Source organism: Artemia franciscana, chromosome 10 (assembly GCF_032884065.1).
Source record: "Artemia franciscana chromosome 10, ASM3288406v1, whole genome shotgun sequence".
In the NCBI taxonomy this organism is placed as follows: domain Eukaryota; kingdom Metazoa; phylum Arthropoda; class Branchiopoda; order Anostraca; family Artemiidae; genus Artemia; species Artemia franciscana.
Genome location: NC_088872.1, coordinates 29,100,057 through 29,123,110, shown reverse-complemented (window position 1 = coordinate 29,123,110; position 23,054 = coordinate 29,100,057). Strand labels below are relative to the sequence as shown.

Here is a 23,054-nt window from a genome sequence, read left to right as displayed (position 1 = left end):
TAAAAGTAAAGATCATCTCCTAGTAGTATGTCAAGTCAATCCAAAACTGAAATCTAGGAGGGATAACTATCTTCCAGGAAGGTATGACGTTGTAGACTTCAGGAGAAGAAGAGGTAGAAAAGAGGAGGAGTTTATACAGAAAGTCTTGCGTGATATATCTTATGACAATATGAGAAAGTATGGGAAGCTGAGAGATCATTAAAGTATGAGCTAAGGCCGTGTTAAATGGAGGCTACGGACACAATTGCCGAGGACCAGGAACACACAGTCAGACGATATAACAGTAAAATATTGCATTGGCATGTTGAGAAATTGAAAGGAAGTAGTCAGTCAGAACGTGTCTCAGTTAAAGATAGGAACGAATCTTCTATTCCTGATGAAGAAAGTGTAAAAGACATTGGTAGAACACTTGGAGAGTGGGACCGCAATAGAGCTGTGCAGTGATACAAAAAATAAACATTTTCTTTTCTGACAATTTGGAAGTGAAGGACGATCTATTTTGCGATATAGAGTTATAGACAATACTAGAAAGAGTAACAAATTGTTAGATCTTTGGCGGTAATAGCGTGGTACATGAGTTTCTAAATTGTGGTGGTTGCAAAATTGGAGATAAATTACTGAAAATTATGAATATGATTTTGGAAAAGGGGGAAGTGCCTAGTAATGAGATTTCTAGGAATTATTATAACTAAATTATTAGTTATAATTTATTATATTAAAAAATTATTAAAAATTCATTGGCTTCTTAGAAATTATTTTATCTATTTTTGTATGTGTATATGCGTGTATGTATGCATATATATTTCCTTATTATTTCATTGGAGTCTATTTTATCTACAGATCTACATAATTAATTTAGTCTATTCAATCTATTAGTCTATTTAGTTTTGTTTTCTATAGTTTTTTATTTTATTTATATTTTCCTTTCTTCTCCTTTTTGCTCTTCTCTCTGTGAGTAAGTGATTTTTTTTTTCTGAGTAAGTGGCTCGTTCATTTTCCCCTTTTTTACAAAGAGCCTTTGGGGAAAAAGTAAAATGTAATATTGTATGTGTGTTTCGTGATGAATAAATCTTATCTTAAATGTTAAACATCTATTTTATTTTCATTGGTTCTTTCCAATCATCTTGATTATTATGGTGACTTTTCTTTTCCGTCGACTTTTTCAATAATTAATGTACGCTGATCAAAATACATCTAGTTTTCACCAGAAACGGAGATGACGCAAGAGACTTTAGAAGGTTCGAATGAAATCTATGAAATTTAGGTATTCATTTATACCAGTATCATGTAATCTTTGTGGTTAATGTGATTATTTATTTCAATTTTTCATCGTTTTGGGTTTCAATTATTCGTTGACAGTGATTTCTGGTCGTTTTAAGTTCGAACTATTATAGAACTTTATTTTTGCTTGTCTTAAGTTTTAATGTGGCTCTTTACTTTTCTTTGAAAAACGTCTTTTTCAGGAAATTTTTTAACATTAATCTTTGTTTAATTTTGGTTGCAAAAGTTTTATTAGTTTTTCAGGTTTTCGGTTAAGAACTAATATATTGGATTCTCATGTGAATTCTTAAGTTGCATAAGGTGATCAGCATTGTCTTAGATTGTATTTAATAATTTTGCCATATATTTCGTTTAATTTGAAATCAAGGTTTGGAACTGTTCCTCAAATAAGATTTTGATTCAACAGCAATTTCTAAATAATATACTAGGAAGAATGCTCTTGGGGGAATGTTCAAAACATTACATACGAATGACAAAGTAATAAGAATATAAATATATTATAAGAAACATCACCGAACTCTCTTTAATCCTGACTTTTTGAACTTTTTTTATATGTGACTTAGACGGGAGTGTTTGATTAGTGTGGCTTGGAAAAGTGTTATCCTGAACACATGGATGCATTTAAGGTTTTTTGGTTAAGGTCAACATTTCTCTCAACGTGTCCCGAAAGTTCGAACTTTATATCCTAGCCGTTCCTGAGATTTTCTAGTTACGCCCTTTTGACAGCCTGGGTACCCACAATATCTCTTGATTTAGTTCAATGTTTTTGTGAGTTCAGCACAAGCGTTTACTCGGGGTGGCGTAGAAAATATGTAATTCTGAATGCATGGATCCACGTAATGTCTTTTGATTGAGTTCAACATCCCTCTCAACATTCTTTACAAGTTTCAACTTAAGTGTTCCTCAGATACCACAAATATGCCATGCCATATTGACAACCAGGACGCACAAGGTGTCTTTTTGGTTTAGTTAAACATCCCAATCGACATTTCCTGAAAGTCCCGACTTTATAATCTTGGCCTTTCCTGAGTCATTGCAAACACACCCTTTTGACAACTGGGATGCACAATGTCTTTAAGTTTAACATTCCCTGAAATTTTCAACCTAATAATCTAAACTGTTCTTGAGATACTACAGACATGTCGTTTTGACAGCCTAGATGAATATTGTGACTCCTGATTTACTTGAATATTCCCTTTAGCATTCCCTGAAACAAAAATATATATGCCCAGATACACCCTTTTGAAAACTTGGATGCAACTAATGTCTTTTGATTTAGTGCACCATCCCCCTCATCATTCTCTGAAAGTTTCAACTTAATATCCTTAGCGGTTCCTAATATATTGTAGAAACACCCTTTTGAGGACCTGGATGCACATAGAATCTTTTGATATAGTTCATCGTCCTCCTCAGTATTTCCTGATACTTTCATTAATTAACCTTAGCTACTACTATTACTACTACTACTGCTACTACTACTACTACTAATATTAATAACTCACTGCATCACCAAGCCGCCTGAGGCCAACACAGCTACACACGCTCCTCCTCCAACCTAATCAATTCAAGGCATCCCTCTTTATACCCTCCAGGAATTACCCATTTCCTTTAAATCTTTATTTATGACAACCTCCCAACTCAGACGAGGACGACCTACTTACCGTGTAGCCCCAGACGGTTGGCCAAAAAGGACAATCTTCGGCAATCTGTCATCCTTCATTCGCTGAACGTGGCCTAGCCATCTCACCCTTTCTTTCATTATAGCCCTAGAAAGCCGGATTGAACCACATTTTTCGTACAACCAACTGTTTTAAATATGGTCAGTCAGCTGGGCACCCAGAACAATCCGTAGGCAATTTCTCTGGAAAAAATCTAGTAAATTTTCGTCTGCTTTTCGGAGCGCTCATGCTTCAGAGCCATATTTGACCACTGTCATCACTGTAGCTTCAAATATTCTAATCTTGGTTTGCAGACTTATCTTCCTATTCTTCCAAACTATTTTTAACTGTGAAAAAAACACCCTGAACATGAGCTATTCTACTTTTAACATCTTCACTGCTCCCACCATTCTTACTAATAGCACTACAAAGGTAAGTGAAGCTGCCAACCTGATCAATCTTTTCGTTTCCCAACGTCACCTTTTCATCTTCACTTATTCCTAGCCTTAGCGACTTAGTCTTCTTAACAGTAATTTTCAAGCCTATTCTAGCACCCTGAACTCGGAAAACCTCTAAAATTCATTCATTTTACTCACACTTTCATCTAAGTCCAGGAGCGTTTTTCCTTCCCATTTGATTCCGTGGTCTCCAATTACCTCTCTTGTGCTCCTTAAGACGAAGTCCATCAAAATGATCCATATAAAGAGGAATAGAACACAACCCTGCTTAACTACTGATTTAATACAAAACCAGTTGCTAACTTCATTTCCTACCTTAACCGCAGCAGTATTATTCTCGTACATAGGACAAATCACTTTAATGTATTTTTCTGGTATACCATATAAGGATAAGACCTTTGCTAGCGTTCTTTTATCAACAGAATCGAAAGCTTGCTCATAATCGATAAAACTGAGAACCGAAAGTGTTTGACAACGAAGGGACTTCTCAATTATTAACCAAAAGTGGAAACTTGGTCGACACATCCTCCACGTTTTCTAAAACCGCACTGTTGTTCCCTTAAAACTTTGTCTACTGCATCTCTCAGTCTGAAAAGTATGATACTACTAAGTAATTTGCTACCTGCAGAGACAAGACTAACGCCTCGATAATTACGACACTCACTCTTGTCACCTTTCTTATACAGTGGTTCAATTAAGGTTTTCCTAAAATCATTAGGTACTTTAGCCGTTTCTGAGATACTGCAAATAAGCCCTTTTGACAACCTGAATGCACTTGAACTCTTTTGTTTTAGTTCAATAGTAGTAATTCTAGTACTAGCAGAACAAACAGTAGCAGCAGTCAGAGTCACAGTTGCAATCAAGAGTAGTAGTAGTTGCAAGAGGTCGCAGTTTCAAGTAGTCCCCTTTGAAGTCAGAGTCACAAATAATCGCAGTCACAAGAAGCCTGAGTCGCAAGTAGTCACAAGTAGTAGCAATTACAGTTGTAAGTAGACGTAGACGTAATCACAGTCGCAAATTTATACCCAATAAACTAATTACATATAGTTTATTGCTCTTATTTTTTTTTTCAATGCAACAACAGAAGCAAATCTCCTTGATCCTTTCGGTTCCGGTTCCGGTTTCCGGATAAATCTAATGAACGGAGTTTCCGGATAAATCTAATGAACCGGAACCAAAAAGATCAAGGAGATTTGCTTCCGCTGTTGCATTGAAAAAAATAAGAGCAGTAAACTATATGTAATTAGTTTATTGGGTATAAATTTTGTTCGTTTTTATTGATGTCTTTTAGTTTTACTGCTGATGATGAACACTGTATATGTGTTCGAAATATCCAGTTAAAAAAAAACTTTATATCTATTCACTGTCGATTAAAAGGTTTCATCCCTATTTTGAGCTGTCATACTTTCGTCATGGAAAGGCAGTGTGGTCTTCGAAGTTATCAACATGTATCTCATTTCAAACTCCCCACCAACTCTGTATAAAAATGAAATTGAAAACACGGTGACTAGCAGCAGGCAAATTATCCGCGAATTCACTCTCTCCATACTATTTATCCAGAAAACTGACCAGAAGCCCTAGGTCACCGATGAAATCATTCAGCTCTGTGGTGAAAAGGGCGACGTTGCCAACAAGCAAGAAAGCAGACTGATACCAGCAATTCGAGCGGGCTGTAAAGGAAGCAATATGCCGTGCTCACTGCATCTTTGTTAAGGAAAATGCGAGCAGTGCAAAACGGCGTTCAAGAAAGGTGACTCACACTTCTTGTACAGAACAGTGAAGGAACTTGCTAAAAAGAAGGACATCTGGAATTGGTTCCTCCCTGACGAAAATGGCAACCAGATACAATCCACAGTAGGCCACTTACCCACACCATGGTGTGAAGCCGCGATAGTCCCTCTCCACAATAAAGTTCAATAGTAGATTGTGACAGCTACTGACCTATTAGTCTGACCGGCAATGCAAAAAAAAAATACCAAAAAGAATCATGCTAGGATGTATCCGAACAACATGCTCAACAGTCATCCCTGATACCAAGTTGGTGTTAGACTGAATAGGTCAACGGTCGATAAAATTTTAACACTCCGTCAGATCATGGAAAGACATCTTGAACGAGACCACATTATCTACCATCTCTTCATAGGTTTTAAACAGGCATTTGAACTCGTCTGAAGAGAAGGTCTATGGCAGATTCTTCTTTAATCTGGGATTCCACTCAACTTGGTCTCCCTCATGAGGAACATGTACACGAAGTTCAGAAGCCCTGTTATCAGTAGGAAAGGCCTTACCGAAAGCTTTGAGACTTCGACCTGTTTTCTACTAGACTCCTTGCTATTACCGAAGCTCATCAATATCTTTTTAACTACGGTCCTTTCATCCACGGATAGCCCGTCTGGTTCCCACGTAAGAGCAGTAATAATAGATAAACTTACTTATGTCTAAGATAAAGCCCTAATCGCTGAGTCCCTCCGTGATCTCCTATCTCAGACCGACATCGTCCATACAACCACAACCTCTTTGAGATGACCATCAACACCTCAAAACGAAAACCGTACGGTGCTCACGCAAACCTGATTTCGAGGCACCCTCCGGGTTCCTGCTAAAAGGTGATAATATAGAGTGGTTCAAAGAATATACCAGCCTTGGTAGCTTACTCACCTCCGACATTAACTATTCTAAGGACATTAAGAGACACCTGGCACTTGCAAATTCCAACTTTAAAGTCTGATGCCCAGCTTGAGCAACAAGACCTTATCAAAGACGCTTAAAGTGAGTCTATTCAACTCGCTTAACACCCCAACCTCCCTTTACGCCTGTAAATCTAAAACTCTAAAAAAAATGATCAGTACTGTCTTGCTGCCTTTAAAACAGAATCATTACGACGCATTGCTGGTATTACATATAGTGATAGAATCCCCAAAACCGAACTTCTCTGTAATCTAAAGGTTAAACTTATCATCCTCAACTAAAAAAAAACCGCATCAACTTAGATGGCTAGGACACACCTAACGTATGGAAAGCACACGTGTCCCGAAGAGAGCCTTTGAAGGAGGGGTACAGATAACAACAAACTACCTCCTTTTCCACATCAGGAGTATTCTTGTATATTACTACTCCAGCCCCAGATTTTCCATCAAACCGCAAACCATCAGTATAAAAGATTATCGCGTTACTTTGGTGGAGTAGCTCTGTCTCCTGCTCCGCTTCCTTTCTCCTTTCATGAAAATCTGGAACTGCTTCTCCGATTTTACTGCTGGGATCCGCAGCTCCCTGCGCTGAAGCAATGAGCTACAGATATCAACATGGCCTTTAATTTTCCTATTTCGTACCTGGTTTCTTGGGTCCATTGACCGTTTATTTGCAGTCTGACAGGACTTTTATTGCTTCCTCCTCTAGAAAAATGTATATGAGTTTAAGTCACAAGATAAGCTCCATGGATGCCGCAGTGGTTCCATGTAACCATTAGGCATGCTAGCTTTTGTATCCTTATTAATGGGGTTATGTGGCTCGCAATCTGAGTTGAATCGACCAAAAGTACTATTCCATATGACAAAATCGGTTTAATTACCATCTTATATAAATACATAGTCTTACTAGGAGCCGAGCCCCAGTTCTTTCCCAACATCTGTTGACATCGAATTGGAGAAGCTGGGGTTTTCCAGCTCATTTGGTGATCGACTATGACCCCTAGGCATTTCACCGGTTTTCAGAGATAATGGGCGATCATATATTTTTAGAGCAAAGGAAACTTACAATTTCCTCTTTTTGTTAATACTACTACTTCACTCTTTTCATGTGCTAAAAGTAGTTTATGATTTTATGACCATATTTGGATTTTATTCGAACAATTTTACTACATCCGTATTGATGTTTTAGTAAGTTCAGCAAAGTATTCATGACAAAGATCCAAATATATGGTGAACTTACTCCCCGCTCCCCCTCCGAACATCAAATTTCTTTAATTTGTCTTTAATTTCTTGATTCCCTTTAGCTCTACGACTACCTGGCAATTCCTGAGCGCATGGGAATTCGATTTCCGAATAGATCTATCTAGTCTTGCTTCATCCATGGCCATTTCTATGGAATCAAAGGTAGCATTATCAAGCCCTCCTTCTATGACAAGGAATATGATAAGTTTTATTGCAAAAGCCTACGGGCCATAGCAACAAAGAATATAACCTACAAACAAAGCTCAGGTACAAAATGCAACTTTAGATAATATAAATCGAAAAAGAAAAAAAGAACAACAAAAAAAGAGATATGAAAAAGAAACATGCCAAGGTTCAACATTTTAGCCAACAAACACTTATCATAATAAAACTCAAATCCTAAAAACCGTAACAAGCTGTCTACTCAAACATGATTCCCAATATTTAATCCCTAAATGAAGAAACTTACACAACTGTTTTATAGCACATGCGTTCCTCTTAGCCATCCGCTCAATTAACCATCATTCACTCCCAAACGCTCGTCCGAAACATTCATTCTGTATCTCAGACAACTCTTCACACTCGGATACAAAATGAAACAAGTTCTCATTTACACATCAACACATAGGGCAAAAATAGGGATCAGTCGCCAGCCTAAACTTTCCCCAAAATTTCCCTCGCTCACCTCAATCGAAACTATCCCCTCTTACCAACAACAAATTCTTCCAATCCTCTTTATTTAAACGAGATTTAAAATAAACCTCCTCCCCCCAACAGTCTTTAGCTTGAGAGTAAATCCTCAAAGACAGATTGGTCCTTATGAGCTTGCCACTCTTGGATTCCTTCGTCATTTAGAGTCCGCTGAACTTCCAGATTGACACGCTTTCCTCTTTTTTGTGAATACTACTACTACTACTTCACTCTTTTCATGTGCTAACATAGTTTATGGTCTTACGACCATATTTGGATTTTGTTCAAAAAGTGTTCCTTAAACATTTTGCTCTCAGTAAGGATAGTAAATCGTCCGCATATGCCTGGCTATGTCCGTGTTGCTGTTTTAGTAAGTTCAAAAACTATTCGTGAACAGGTTCTAAATATATGGGGAACTAATCCCCCCCCCCTACGGACATCCAATTTCTTCATTCCCTTTAGCTATACAACTACCTGTCGATGTCGAATATCTATCTAGTCTTGCTTCCTCCATAATATTTGATTATACGTGTCTCGATTCCTTTTGTTATATTCCTATGAAGTTTCCTTTGTCGTTGGGAATACCTGTTTTGAATCTTACTATTTGATGGTCAAAGAGTAACAGATGATCGCTCACATGCCATTCCTTTACCAGTCTCTCATGTTGCAAAGAGGCTATTGTAAGATCCAAAGCCTCTCTTCTACCTCTTGTTATGAAAGAAGGGCTCGAGTCACGGTTGCAACTAGCAAGATCTTACCCACCAGGTAATCAAGAAGCTCAAGCCCTCTTTCATTTGTGTCCCCAAAGAGATGAAAAGGCAACTTCTCGTCGCTCAACTTGTCACAGCTTTTCCATCTGGCAGAGGATAAAAGTTCATAGAGGAGTTTCGTCAACAGACTGATGAAAGAAGTGGTTCCAAAATGACCTTCAAGGGTGGTTAGGACTTAAGTCATGTAAGCCATAAGAAAAAATTTGCAAAAAAAAAAATACTGGCCCACTAATTTTTTTTATCCATAACTGTAAACATATCTCAGAATTGAGTTGATGCGAGGGTATGAGGCATGGCATAAGCGTTGCACACAGGGGCAAGAATATACCTCCAGTAGCGGGCTTTATAATGAAGTAGCATCCCAAACGCTTTTATACTAGCCTCACTTCCCACCTTAAATGGTTCAATATTGTGGACTGGTCAGTATTTGACTTCGATTAAATTGGTCTGGCTATACTTAAGCTACTTAGTAAAACTGCATAAAATGTGACAAGCATTCCAAGTGATCACTTTAATCAATCATAGACAGTTCAATAGCACTGTGTAAGTAAAAAGTGAGGTGCAAAATGTGTTCTTTATTTTTCGTTTTTGTTTTTTATTTTATTTTTGGTTTTGGCACTTCGTATTGAAGGAGTAGTCGTAGAAACTTCAAAAAAAGCTCATTCGATTGGAAATTGAAAGGACTAGTGCCCTTTTAGAAAGTTAAAAGTGGCTGAGGGTCAACTACCCCCCTCCCATGCCCACCATTTCCCAAAACACGTCCAATGAAAGTTTTTAGATATAAATTTTGTTCAACGTAGTTGAAAGGCTCAGAAATTATGTCTTTAAGGATGACAACTCTCCCCCCACAGCCCTCACGGCAAGAGTTGTAAGTTATTTCCTGGGGGAATATAAGGTATATATAGAAATTCTGATTGTAAAAACTTCATAGGAAGCTCATTGGATTCGTAATCACATGTTCTAGTTCCCTTTTTAAAATTCAGAATGATCGGAAAGTGACCTCCCCACACACAACTCGTATTTTCCCGGAATGCATCTGATGGAAATTTCGAGACGGTCATTTATTGTCTTAACAAGAGCTAAGAGCTCATATGGCACTTGTGACGAGGCGAGAAGAGCTAAGAGCCAAGAGATCATATGGTATGAGCTCTAACAAAATTCTATGAATCAATAGATTGATTTAAAAAGGAAAATAAGAGGCTTAATTCCTGTCAAGATTTAAAATAAGAGCTCTGAGTCACAAAGTCCTTCTAAATATCAAAATTCATTAAGATCCGATCACCCACTCGTAAGTTATAAATACCAAATTTTTTCTAATTTTTCCTCTCCCTTTTGCCCCCCAGATGGTCGAATCTGGGAAAACGACTTTATCAAGTCAAATTGTGCAGCTCCCTGACACGCCTACCAATTTTCATCGCCCTAGCACGTCCAGAAGCACCGAACTCGCCAAATCACTGAACCCCTCCCCCCCAACTCCCCAAAGAGAGCGAATCCAGTACGATTCTGTCAATCACGTATCAAGGACATTTGTTTATTCAATCCACCAAGCTTCATCCCGATTCCTCCACTCCAAGTGTTTTTCCAAGATTTCCCCCTCCAACTCCCCCCAATGTCAAAAGATCTGGTCGGGATTTGAAATAAGAGCTCTGAGACATGAATTCCTTCTAAAAATCAAATTTCATTACGATCCGATCATCTATTCGTAAGATAAAAATACCCCAATTTTCATGTTTTCCAAGAATTCCGGTTTCCCCCTCCAACTCCCCCGAATGTCACAGGATCTGGTCGGAATTTGAAATTAGAACTTTAAAGCACAAGATCCTTCTAAATATCAAATTTCATTAAGATCTGGTCACCCTTTCGTAAGTTACAAATACCTCAATTTTCAAAATTACCCCCCCCCCCAATTCCACCAAAGAGAGCAGATCCGGTCCAGTTATGTCAGTCACGTATCTTAGACAGGTTTCTATTCTTCCCATCCAGTTTCATCCTGATCTCACCGCTTTAAGTATTTTCTAAGATTTCCGGTCCCCCCAACTGCCCCCCCCCCCAATTACGCTTGATCCGGTTGAGATTTAAAATAAGATATCTGAGTTACGAGGTCCTTCGAAATATGAAGTTTCATGAAGATCTGATCACTCCTTCGTAAATTAAAAATACGTCATTTTTTGACGGAACGGAGCGGATCCGTTCCAATTATGTAAATCACGTATGCAAGACTTCTGCTTATTTTTCCAGCCAGGTTTCATCCCAATCCCTCAAATCTAAGCATTTTCCATCATTTCAGGTTTCCCCACCCCAAACTTCCCCCAATGTCACCAGATCCGGTCAGGATTTAAAATAAGAGCTTTGAGACACGATATCCTTCTAAATATCAAATTTCACGGAGATCCAATCACCCGTTCGTAAGTTAAAAATACCTCATTTTTTCTAATTTTTCAGAATTAACCCCCCCCCCCCCAACTAGCCCAAAGAGAGCGGATCCGTTCTGGTTATGTCAATCATGTATCCAGGACTCGTGTTTTTTTCCCATCAAGTTTCATCCCGATCCCTCCACTCTAAGTGTTTTCCAAGTTTTAGGTTTCCCCCTCCCAACTCCCCCCCCCCCCAATGTCACCAGACCCGGTCGGGTTTAAAATAAGAGCTCTGAGCTACGATATCCTTCTAAATATCAAATTTCATTGAGATCCGATCACCCGTTCGTAAGTTTAAACTACCTTATTTTTTTTTTATTTTTCAGAAATACCCCCCCCCCCAACTACCCCAAAGAGAGCGGATCCGTTCCGTTTAGGTCAATCATCTATCTAGGACTTCTGTTTATTTATCCCACCATGTTTCATCCCGATCCCTCCACTCTAAGTGTTTTCCAAGTTTTAGGTTTCCCCCTCCCAACTCCCCGCCCCCGTCACCAGATCCGGTCGGGATTTAAAATAAAAGCTCTAAGACACGATATCCTTCTAAACATCAAATTTCATTGATATCCGATCACCCGTTCGTAAGTTGAAAATACCTTATTTTTTCTAATTTTTAAGAATTACTAAACTACCCCAAAGAGAGCAAATCAGTTCCGATCATGTCAATCATGTATCTGGGACTTTCGCTTATTTTTCCCATCAAGTTTCATCCCGATCCCTCCACTCTAAGTGTTTTCCAAGATTTTAGGTTTCCCCCCTCCAACTCCCCCCAATACCATCAGATGCGGTCGGCATTTAAAATAAGAGCTCTGAGACACAATGTTATTCCAAACATCAAATTGCATTAAGATCCAATCACCCACTGATAAGTTAAAAATACTTCATTTTTTCTATTTTTTTCGAATTAACCGCCCCCCACCCCCCACCCCCCAGATGGTCAAGTCGGGAAAACGACTATTTCTAATTTAATCTGGTCCGGTCCCTGATACGCTTGCCAAATTTCATCGTCCTAGCTTACCTGGAAGTGCCTAAAGTAGCAAAACCGGGACTTTAGGTTTCCCCCCTCCAACTCCCCCCAATGTCATCAGATCCGGTCGGGATTTAAAATAAGAGCTCTGAGACACAATATCATTCCAAACATCAAATTTCATTAAGATCCAATCACCCGCTCATAAGTTAAAAATACTTCATTTTTTCTATTTTTTGCGAATTAACCGGCCCCCCCCACTCCCCCCCCAGATGGTCAAATCGGGAAAACGACTATTTCGAATTTAATCTGGTCCGGTCCCTGACACATCTTGCTAAACGTCATCGTCCTAGCTTACGTGGAAGTGCCTAAAGTAGCAAAACGTGGACCGACAGACCGACAGACAGAGAGACCGACAGAATTGGCGATTGCTATATGTCACTTGGTTAATACCAAGTGCCATAAAAACTACAAAAGGAGCTCATTCGATTGGCAATTGAAAGGGCTACTGCCCTTTTTAATAATCGAAAGTGATTGGAGGGCAACTAACCCCCTCCTACGCCCACCATTTCCGAAATACAATGAATAAAAATTTTGAGACAGCCGTTTTGCTCAACCTAACTGAAAAGTCCGAAAATTATGTCTTTGAGGATGACAACTCCCCTCCCCACAGCCCTAAAGGCAAGGGTTGTAAGCCATACCCTGAGGGAATATAAGGTATATATAGAAAGCGTCATCGTATGAACCTCGAGGGGGGGTTCATTGGATTGATAATCAGAAGTTCCAGTGCCCTTTTTAACACTGAGAGTGATGAGAGGGCGGGATATCCCCCCCCCCCACACACACCTCGTATTTTCGCGAAATGAACCTGATGGAAATTTTAAGATGGCCGTTTGTTGTCGTAAAAACTTCAAAAAGAGCTCATTCAATTGGCAATTGAAAGGGCTAGTGCCCTTTTTAATAGTCAAAAGTGATTGGAGGGGGAACTAATTCCCTCCTACGCCCACCATTTCCCAAACATAATAAATAAAAATTTTGAGACAGTCATTTTGTTCAACATAAATGAAAGGCCCGAAAATTATGTCTTTGAGGATGAGAGACCCCTCCTCCCCTCAACGCAGGGTTTGTAAGTTATGCCCCAGGGACATATAAGGTTTATATAGGAAGGGTGACAGCAAAAACTTCAGAGAGGACTCATTGGGTTGGTAGTCAAAAGTTCTAGTGTCCTTTTTAAGATTCAGAGTGATCTGAGGGTGGATAACCCCCCCCCCCACACACACACTTCGTATTTTCCCGAAATGCACCTGATATGAATTTTGATACTATTTGTATCGTAGAAACTTCGAAAAAGGCTCACTCGATTGGAAATAGAAAGGGTCGGTGTCCTTTTTATTAGTTATACGCGATTGGAGGGCAACAAGCCCCCCCCCCCATGGCCACCAATTTCCAAAGTATATCAAATCAAAATTTTGAGATAGCCATTTTTTCAACGTAGTTGAAAGATCTGGAAATTATGTTTTTGAGGACGACGATCCCCCCCCCCTTCCCCAACCCTCAGCACAAGGATTATAAGTTATCCCCCGAAGGCATATAAGGTTTTTATGGAAAGGGTGGTCGTAAAAACTCTGGACGGGCTCGGTGGATTAGAAATAAGATGTCCATTGCTCTTTTTATGAGTGAAAGTGAACGGAGGGCAGCCACCCCCCTCGTATTTCCACAAATACATCCAATAAGAATTTTGAGATAGTGGTTTGTTCAAACATAGTCCAAAGATCATATAATAAGGCCTTTGGGGTTGACAGCATCCCCCAGAGTATGGGGGTAAGGGAGTATGGGCGTCTTTTGACCAAAAAAGCTAAAAATTTCGATAAGTTCTGATTTTCTGATTTCTAATTTCAAATTTTTAATTCCTAAATTTCTAAAATAAAAAGCTTTCAATGAATAAAAAATTTTAAAAATATGAAAAAATACAGGACACATAATCATTTTAACATTTAATAAGCCACAAATAAATGCATTATGCATGGTTCCTTTAAAAACCTTGCATTGCTCGATCGTTCAGGGAGTTTTTCACACTGTTGGATATTATGAGTACCGATAAATTACTACTTGAGTTTCCTTATACAAAACTTCAGACGTGTCAATCTCGACAAAATTGGTCAATGGAACATGTCTTATCTATTAGACAAAAAAGAAAAATTTGAGAGAGAAAAATAAAACAAGAAGAAAAATTTTATTAAAACTAGGGCCCGACTGATATAAATTTTTGGGGCCCAATACCGATACATCGGTATCGTACCGATACGATCCCAATATTATTCACCGATAAATTCTCCTCTGAAAAAAAACAAACTTAAAGTTTAAACCCCGCATTCTCTCCCGATATTCAAACTTGCACATTTCTCCCTGGTCTATTACACGCCAAACAACAGCATCAGTAATTCACTGTGTATTCCAAATACTGTAAAAAAAAATTATTTAGGAAAGATTTAGAAAAGCAATTTAACCAAATGAAGTTCAAGTCTAGACAGTACTTAATAAGTCCAGTCCAACTGAGGCAAGTTGTAATGCAGAAAGCACAACTTTTTAGCATTTTCTCCTTTCAGAGATCTTCGTTTCTCATCATAAATGTTCCCAGCTGTGCTGAAAACTTGGGACAAAAGAGGGCGAACAGCAGAAATACTTCCAAGCAAGTTGCACCGGTCTCTTGAAAAGACTGCTGTTATTTTGCCACCACTCTAAGGGACAGCTTTTTTTCCTGTCAATGACAGCCTCATTCATGTACCTTTCCAGTTGCTAATCAATATTATGTGCTGACTCTTCTTCCTCACTTATTGAAGTTACTGGTATGTTATCAAACAGGCAGTCAGTCAAACTTGCGATGCCTACTCTCCTTTGTTTTGGGTTTTCCTCCTCTTCTATTGCAATGGCTAATTTTGTTTCTTCCAAGGTCTGACTCCAATGTCTGAATGATTGACAACAAATATACCCTGACTTCATTTGAATCACCTCTGCTGCTCTCTCCACCATGGTCAAACTTAGCTGGTGGTTCCGCCCCCAAAGAATGAACAGGCAAAAATTACCAGAGGAAATCTTGCGCCATCTTCCGAAATAGTTATGCATAAAAAAAGGTCATTATCCGATATTTTTTCCGATATCTGATAATGACACTGACGCCCATAATGGCCAGCCATTATATCGGTCGGAGCCAAATCAGAATATCAAAATTATCTTGGCACAAAGAATCAAAAAAAAAGGAAGAAAAGCTAAAAGAAGAAACATGAAGAAGGGCTTACCTGCGAATAGAAATGTTGAGGAGAAGGAGATCTTATGAAGCTGGATATATACACTTTAACAAACGTTGCCATCAAATACTGGCAGTCGAAACGATCCATTATTCCTCCATGACCGGGAATGACATCACCAAAGTCCTGCAAAAGAAAAATGCATTAGACTCTGCCCAGTAAGGTTCGGCAGTTGAATTCCTCTTCCAAAATCAATTTTCCAACAATTTTTATTTTATTTTTTTTTTTTTTGCTTGGTACTAAACTCATAACCACAATTTTATTTCTACACTGAAGTAGAAAGTACGACCTTTGAAAATTTTTTACCTCTTACTACAGACGTCAGCATAACGTGCCCTTTGACCTTTACAAAAATGCGGGGTATGTGATAACTGCGTCAAGTAAAATCAACGTGTGCTTCAGCAACAATATATGCCTTTTCTCCGTCACTGCTTGGTTCATATACTACACATAAAACACAATCATAATACAACACAATACGAGATAAACCAATTAGTTTTCCTATTATTCGAGCAGTCTTCTTTTCCAACCTATCATATTTACTTTTTTCGTAAATTTGCTTTAGCAGTTCAAAGTTTGAAAAGTTTTTAGTATTAAACATTGTAATAAAAGTCGAAAATGATTTGAAATCTATTTTGCTTTCACTAAAAACCAAATGTCTATAAGGCGGTATATAAAGACTATAAGGCGGTAGCCCCATCTTACTTGTAGCAGTTTCTTCTACCTTGGACTTTGATTCGAATATTCATTTTAATTTCCGTTCGTTTTAGGTTTGACTTGTTACTAGACTTTATTTATGCATAATTGAAGTTTAGATATTGTTCTCTACATTCCTTGAAAAGGCTTTCTTTTGGAAAATACTATCTCAGTCAATACTTGTTTGTTTTCTAATCGACACAGTTTTATTCTGCGACAAATTGTAGGGATGCTTATTAAGCTTTGAAATTATCTGCTAAAGAACCAAAATTATAGATTACAAATTAGGTTAAAGGCACAATTTCAATATCCAGTGATAATTTTTCAAGTGCCGAAATTTTGTGCAATAAGTTTAGCCATCCTTCCTGGGGATACACAAAAACAAAGACACATTTTATTCCGTCACTATCAAAAGAATATTTTCATGTTCTGTTTTATTATAGCTGCTAATGCATTTAAATTAAATACTAAGGTCATTGATGAAAAAGAGTTCGGTATTCTTGCCTTAAAAACGTTAAGAATCTCTTTTTACAAAATAAATTCCATTTTTTAACGTTTTTTTTTTTTTTTTACAAAGTCTACAGAATATCTTAAAAACAAAAAATACATTTGCTGAAAATTTGATATATGACATTTTAGTAATATTCTAACAAATTAAATTTTAACGATGTTAAACAAAGGTCTAGGTGTTTATCTCCTCCTCGAAAAATACCCCCCACCCGAAAATACCCCTTGTGGAAAATAAAGCTTTCCGAATTTGAAAATTTTATTTGGTTTTTTTTTTTTTTCGTAGGGGGAAGTAATTTAGTTACTTGTGTATTATACGCCACTCAATCAAGTTTACGCTGTGTGTTTACGCTGGCTATATCTTTGCAAACAAGGGGGGGGGTATTTGGGGAGTTTGAGGCCAGAAAACAATTCTTACTTCATAATATGTAGAATAATTGTAACTAACACCTTTTGTATGCAGTGTCGCTATATTTCACCCCCCCCCCCCCCCTAATGTGCAAATATATAGCCCAAATTTATTTCTAAAGTAACGAAGAAACTAACGAAGAAATGGGTTTGTTCTTAAGTTTTACACATCACAAACTTGAGTGAGTGCCGTGTAATACACAAGTACCAGAATTTTTCATGGAATTTTATCACTTAAAACGATCAGAAACTAATTAAAAAAAAAACAAGTTTTTTCAACTGAAACTTGAAACTTAACATCAAAACTTAAACAGAGAGAAAATTATTACGTATATGAAAGGGGGTTTTCCCTTCTACAAGACTTTGCTCTTTACGCTGAAGTTTTGACTTTTTGTCCTAATTCTTTAAGAACGATTTCTGAAACACAATGGCCATTGAATTAGAATAAAAATCTTTGTTTTAAAATTTTATAAAAGAAAAACTTTAGCGTACAGAGCGGGGTCTCGAGGAGGAGAAGCCCCTTCCACAAGTCCTTGCTGTTTACGCTTAAGTTTTGACTTTTTGTCCTTATTCTTAAATAACGATTCCTGAAACACAATGACCATTTAATTGGAATAATAAATATTTTTTAAATTCTAAAAAAAACGTTAGCGTAAAGAGCGAGGTCTTGAGGAGGGGGTAATCCCTTTCATATACGTAATAATTTCTGTCCGTGTTAAGGTTTGACGTTGCTCATTACTTTCAGTTGAAAAAACTTGTTTCTTTTTTTTAATTTAATTTCTGACCGTTTTTAAATAATACCGGAAAACCCGGTTCTCCCTCCATAAAAAATTCCGGTACTTGTGTATTATACGCCATTCACTCAAGTTTACGATATGCAAAAATCACGTGTTAAAGTGTAATTATTCTGCATAATATGAAGTAAGAATTGTTTTCCTTCTTCAAATTGTCCAAATGCTTTACCCCCCCCCCCTCCCGAATGTGCAAACATATAGCCTAAATTATATATTTTCCATCTATTTTGTCACTTGTCTTTTTCTTGTCTCACGCTAAGCTGAAAGAAACGAACGAAGAAACCGGTTTCTTCTCAAGTTTTACACAGCGTAGACTTGAACGAGTGGCATATAATACATGAATACCAAAATCCTTCCCCTGCTGAAAAAAAAACTCAAATAAAATCCTCTAATTTGGGAATTCTCATCTTCCATGAGGGTGGGGGGGGGGAGGTACTTACCAGGGGGGTGTTTTCCGCAGGATGGTATTTTCCGGTTGGGTGTGTTTTCCGTGGGGAGGTTAAATTCCAGAGGGTATTTTCCACAGGAGGGGGGGGGTTGAACGCAGGAGGGTATATTCCTGGGCGAGGGTAAATACTGGGGGGTTAAACGCCAGCCACCGTTAAGCAAAACGAGTTTTGTTCATCTCTGCTTCGTCTAAATTCTACCTAAAGCAAAAACAGGCTTCTGTTCTAAGATAAAATAATGCGATTATTACAGGGATACCAATCAAGAAACAGCACAGTGTGCGTTTGGGAGAGTTTAGCAGATTTACAAGCCCTTTTTATGTCTCCAGTCTACACAGTACAATCATAAGAAGATCCAATCGCAAGAATACACAGAGGCTATCAAGAGATTATTTAAAGGCTGAAGAGCGTGGCATGGAGGTTGCGTAGCCAACAGCCAGTAGGCTATAGTAGGGTAGACGAAAGTTGGGAATAGAAAATTCTTTAACTAATTTACTTCAGTGGTAACTTTCCGGAGAAGTGACAAAAAGTCGGAAGTGGTGATATTCACTTGAAGTTTGGTTGACAGGCACCTATACCCAAATAAAATTTACCCAAAAAATGTTAGACCATTACAGTCCAAGCACAGAAACACTAAAAAATTTCGTAATTCGGGGAGTTACGGACTTTTGAAAATTCGAAGCCTGCTAAGGCTTCAACCAAAAAACCTCAAAAGCGAATGGTCTGAAATTTCTTAGAAGTTTGCTTGACTATAACTACATATCCCTTTAATTTCCAACAGATCCGGGCCTTTCAGGTGAAAAACAGGTGGAACTAGGAAGTATCCTAAGCCTTCTGAAACCCACTCTTAATGTCACCTTGCCCAGTCTCGTCAGAGAAGACCAGAGAACTTTAGTATAAAACTTGGAGAAGGACGTAAAATCTTTATTAATCGTCTTCTTCATGCCCCACCGGCCCAAGATCCTTAGCCCGGAAGTTTCAAGCCAGTTAGAGAAAAAAAAACCTATATTTTTGCTGAAAAATTGGCAAAAGGGAGGATTTGGAGGGACCACTGGTCCAATTTGTATCTACAATGATACAAATTAAAAATTCTTGCATAGCGCCTTTCACCAGAAATCTAGTGATGGGTTGATGTGTTTGGGGCGTTAAAACACCATAATTGCAAATTTACCATTAAACCAGTTTTTGTTGAAATTATTCTATGGCTGTAACCATTTTTGTTTATGATTGAATAGTAGCAAAGCTACTAATTTCTTTTTTTTCACGTAGTTTGTCAACTTTCGCAACTCCCCTCTTCAATTTACTACAGACCTGCTTAGTATTACAAGTCAAACAGAAAGCAAGTCTTTTTAATACTTTTACAGTTTAAGTGGTGCTTTGTGCATTTACGAAAATTCGAATTGTTTAATGTAAAACCATAATCTTCAACTTACCTTAATTTTAAAAGCCCTTTTAAAGCCACTAGCGAAAAGTCCACCAAACGGTCCTATGATACTGCTGAAGAGAGCAAAGTAGAAGGAGTGGATAACAAATGGGTAGGTTCGTATCACCGGGTATAAACTCAGCTAAAAAATTAAAGTATCAGTCAACATGGAGATTGGAAGCAATCATTGATCTACACATTAAAGAAACAAAGAAAAGAACTGGGTAGATCATTTGAAGAAAAAAACAATAAAAACCGGAGGTAACATTCTAAAATATTCAAAATTATTGCGTGATTGCCCGCTTATTAAAAACTATGAATGAATATAACACAAATACCTTTTTTTTTACGAACATAAATGCAAAATATATTTCATGACCGTGTGTATTCTTAAACTTTCAAACTTTTAAACTTTCAGTGCAAATTTATGTCTCTTTATATGGATTTTATTATCTTAGAAACGCATAAGATTTAATTAATCTTCATGTTTGCACATAAAAAGCCGTGCTTCTGTTACAAATGACCGACCTAGGATCTGTGCAGGCATGAATAAGGAGGAGGGGGATTTGGACTAATTCCCTGTTTCCAAAATGTAAAAATATTTATACTTTCCCAAAACTTAATTCTTGGGGGGTGGGGTGAAATGTCCCCCATCACAAATCCCAATCCCAGTATACATACACACTTTGGGGTTAACAAAGACAATTCAAGAGTCAATGAACTTGTATTATTTCCTAATAATATTCCTAAGTCATAGCTGACAAATAGTTACAAACAAAATAAGACATATCCTAAATGGATACCAGTTTTACTCATTTTAGATCCAAACAGGGATACTTCACCTGTTTGTTTACATGCTCAGAGGGTTTGAGTTGATGACATCCACCAAGAACAAGACTATTTTTAAGAGAACTGTCATTGAAAAGTCGGACAAATGAACAAAATGCGCTTTTAGCGATCCATTAAAATGTTCGTAACCAACTACTTGTACTAGTACTTAGTAATTAATGTTGACATTTCATTAAAATGTTCGTAACCAAGAGTTAAAGAGGTTTTGCCTACGTTATAATGAGTTTCGCAAGTTACAGAGACTATTACACACATAATTCTATCGGATTAAATCAAATTGAACCATAATCTCACACCTAATAAACCCTAACCCGTAGATAAGAAAAGAAAGCGTAAGAAAATATAATGCGAATGCTACATTTGGAGAAAATGGAGGAAGACTTTTAAAATATCCGTTTTATGTGATATAATTTAAAAAGTCCCCAAATTAATCAGATATCATCATACTAACGGTCAGTTTTAAAATATATACTCCTAATTCCCAAATTATATGTAGGTTGTATATTATCAATAATTTTTAACCCACCTATTTGTCTTTAGTTCTTCGTAGTGATGGTCTTCTAAGCTATAGAAAAGGCTCATTCAATTGAAAACTAAAAGTTTTAATGGTCTTTTCAAATTTTAAAGTTATAGGAAAGCAATTATTCCGAAGAACGGCATAGTTTTGCGTATCTTGTAATTAGACCTAGAAAACGTACAGCAGGGCAGGAATTTCTTAGGGGCTTCCGTCGATTAAAAACGGATTATGGGAAATTTTCTGACTAGAAGATGGGATTCACATTTAATAATAGATGGGATTACCATTTTCACAATTCCGCTGAGAAAGGAAGGCAGAGCGTAGTCCTCCAGTCGGAACAGGTGCGAACGTTCACAAGCCATAGACATCCTCCCTAGATCTTCGTCGAATGCGACTGGGCAAACAAAATAATCATACCGACATAGAAAGTGGGACATCTGAAAGATTTTAGATCATTAATCTAGAATAAAAAACTAATGTAAAAAGCGACAAAGCAGTAAACACTGCTTATTCTATTATCGTAAGTACAGCAATATAGGAGGGAAACTGGTTCCTTTCACAGGAGTACCTCCAAAATTTTTTTATGGTAACTGCTATAAAAAAAAGATTAAATATCAGGGTTCTAAATGCTCTTTGATCACGCTCTAAAGCATAAAATTTGTTTTTCTTAAACAAATGTCTTTCTCACCAATTTAGGATCATTGCGAAAAGGTGGCAAGGATCTAAAGCCTGCAGTTTTTATAGAAAGTGTGGATCTTGGTCAAAGGTTGAAAATAACACTTAATTTTGAAAATTTTCGTATAATTCCGGTCCTGGGTCAAAAGCACGAATTTCATTGACCTTGAGCAGGAGTCTTCGATTTGGGAGCTTAAGTGGAGTTTTGCAATCTATGCTGGATAGAAAAATGGGAAGATATTCCTACAGATTTTAGTTTCTTCAAGCAATATTTTTGCTTTCGAATGGAAAGCTCAGTTCTAGCAGTTTTCTTTTTTCAGTGATTAGCATGATACTTACAGGAGAAGTGTCTTGGGCCAACGAAACATGAGATTGGGTGTTTTTAGAGGCTTATGCCGCTTCCTCGAATTCTGCACTCAAGTCTGCACAAAAATCCAGTCTAAACTTATGAAGCAAGCAAAGCCATACCCAGTGTTTCACCAACTCAATCGACGGAGTTCTTACTGAATATAAAACCCCCTTTTTATCTTTCCTTGGCCGAAGGGGACGTATAACATTTATTTTATCATTGTAATTGTAATTGTTCTGACTTGCTTATGCTAGCTTGTGTGCTATTCTAGCCAATAAATCATATTCTATTTTATTCTATATTAAGAGGCATACACTACTTTCGGTCCTCATTCATTTTCCACAAGAAAGTGTCAAAATTCAATTGGCATGTGGTAGGTATGTACCTCTGACAAGGAAGACTTTGCCTGAAAAACTTTAGATCGTTGACTTCTACGAACCAGGCGCTAGTAGGCTTAGGATTTTTATAATATGGAGATTTTTCCACAACTATGAAAAGTCACCTAAGGACTAGAATAATAAAGCAGGTTTAACTTCAGAGGGAGAGGTTAAATGCTCAGCAAAGCACCTATTATTTGTTTTTAACATATATCTGAGGGCAAGAATAAGCCATTTTGGCCTCCATCATAGTGACTAACTTGTAGTCAGCAATCCTTATACAAACTCAAATTTAGAGGACGAGGGGTTACTTCCTTCTACTGATTTTCCAGCTAAGGATGTAGTTTCTTAGTTACCAACAGTGTTTCTGCGTCAATCTCTGAGCTAGACACTGAACTACATTGTTCTTACCATCAAATACATAGGTGTCAGACAACCATATAACACATAGGAAGCTAATAATAGATGTTGCGTTTTTAGAAAAAGTAACGCAGGCTTAGCTTTGGCATACTACATTTTGAGGAACAACAAAATGAATCAG

General features: G+C 37.6%; 1 protein-coding gene across 2 annotated transcripts in view; it reads right to left on the bottom strand.

Moving 5' to 3' along the window:
- LOC136032033 (phosphatidate cytidylyltransferase, photoreceptor-specific-like) overlaps positions 1–23,054 on the bottom strand; it is a 239,841-nt gene that overhangs the window by 174,565 nt on the left and 42,222 nt on the right. Inside the window, exons 8-10 of one of the 2 annotated variants that reach the window (XM_065712122.1) lie at positions 21,397–21,549; positions 19,757–19,888; positions 15,464–15,598 (exon numbers count right to left, since the gene is read on the bottom strand). In XM_065712122.1, coding sequence (XP_065568194.1) covers positions 15,464–15,598; positions 19,757–19,888; positions 21,397–21,549 — 420 coding nt within the window. The remainder of the gene's footprint in view (positions 1–15,463; positions 15,599–19,756; positions 19,889–21,396; positions 21,550–23,054) is intronic. The other variant, XM_065712119.1, reaches the window with a different exon arrangement.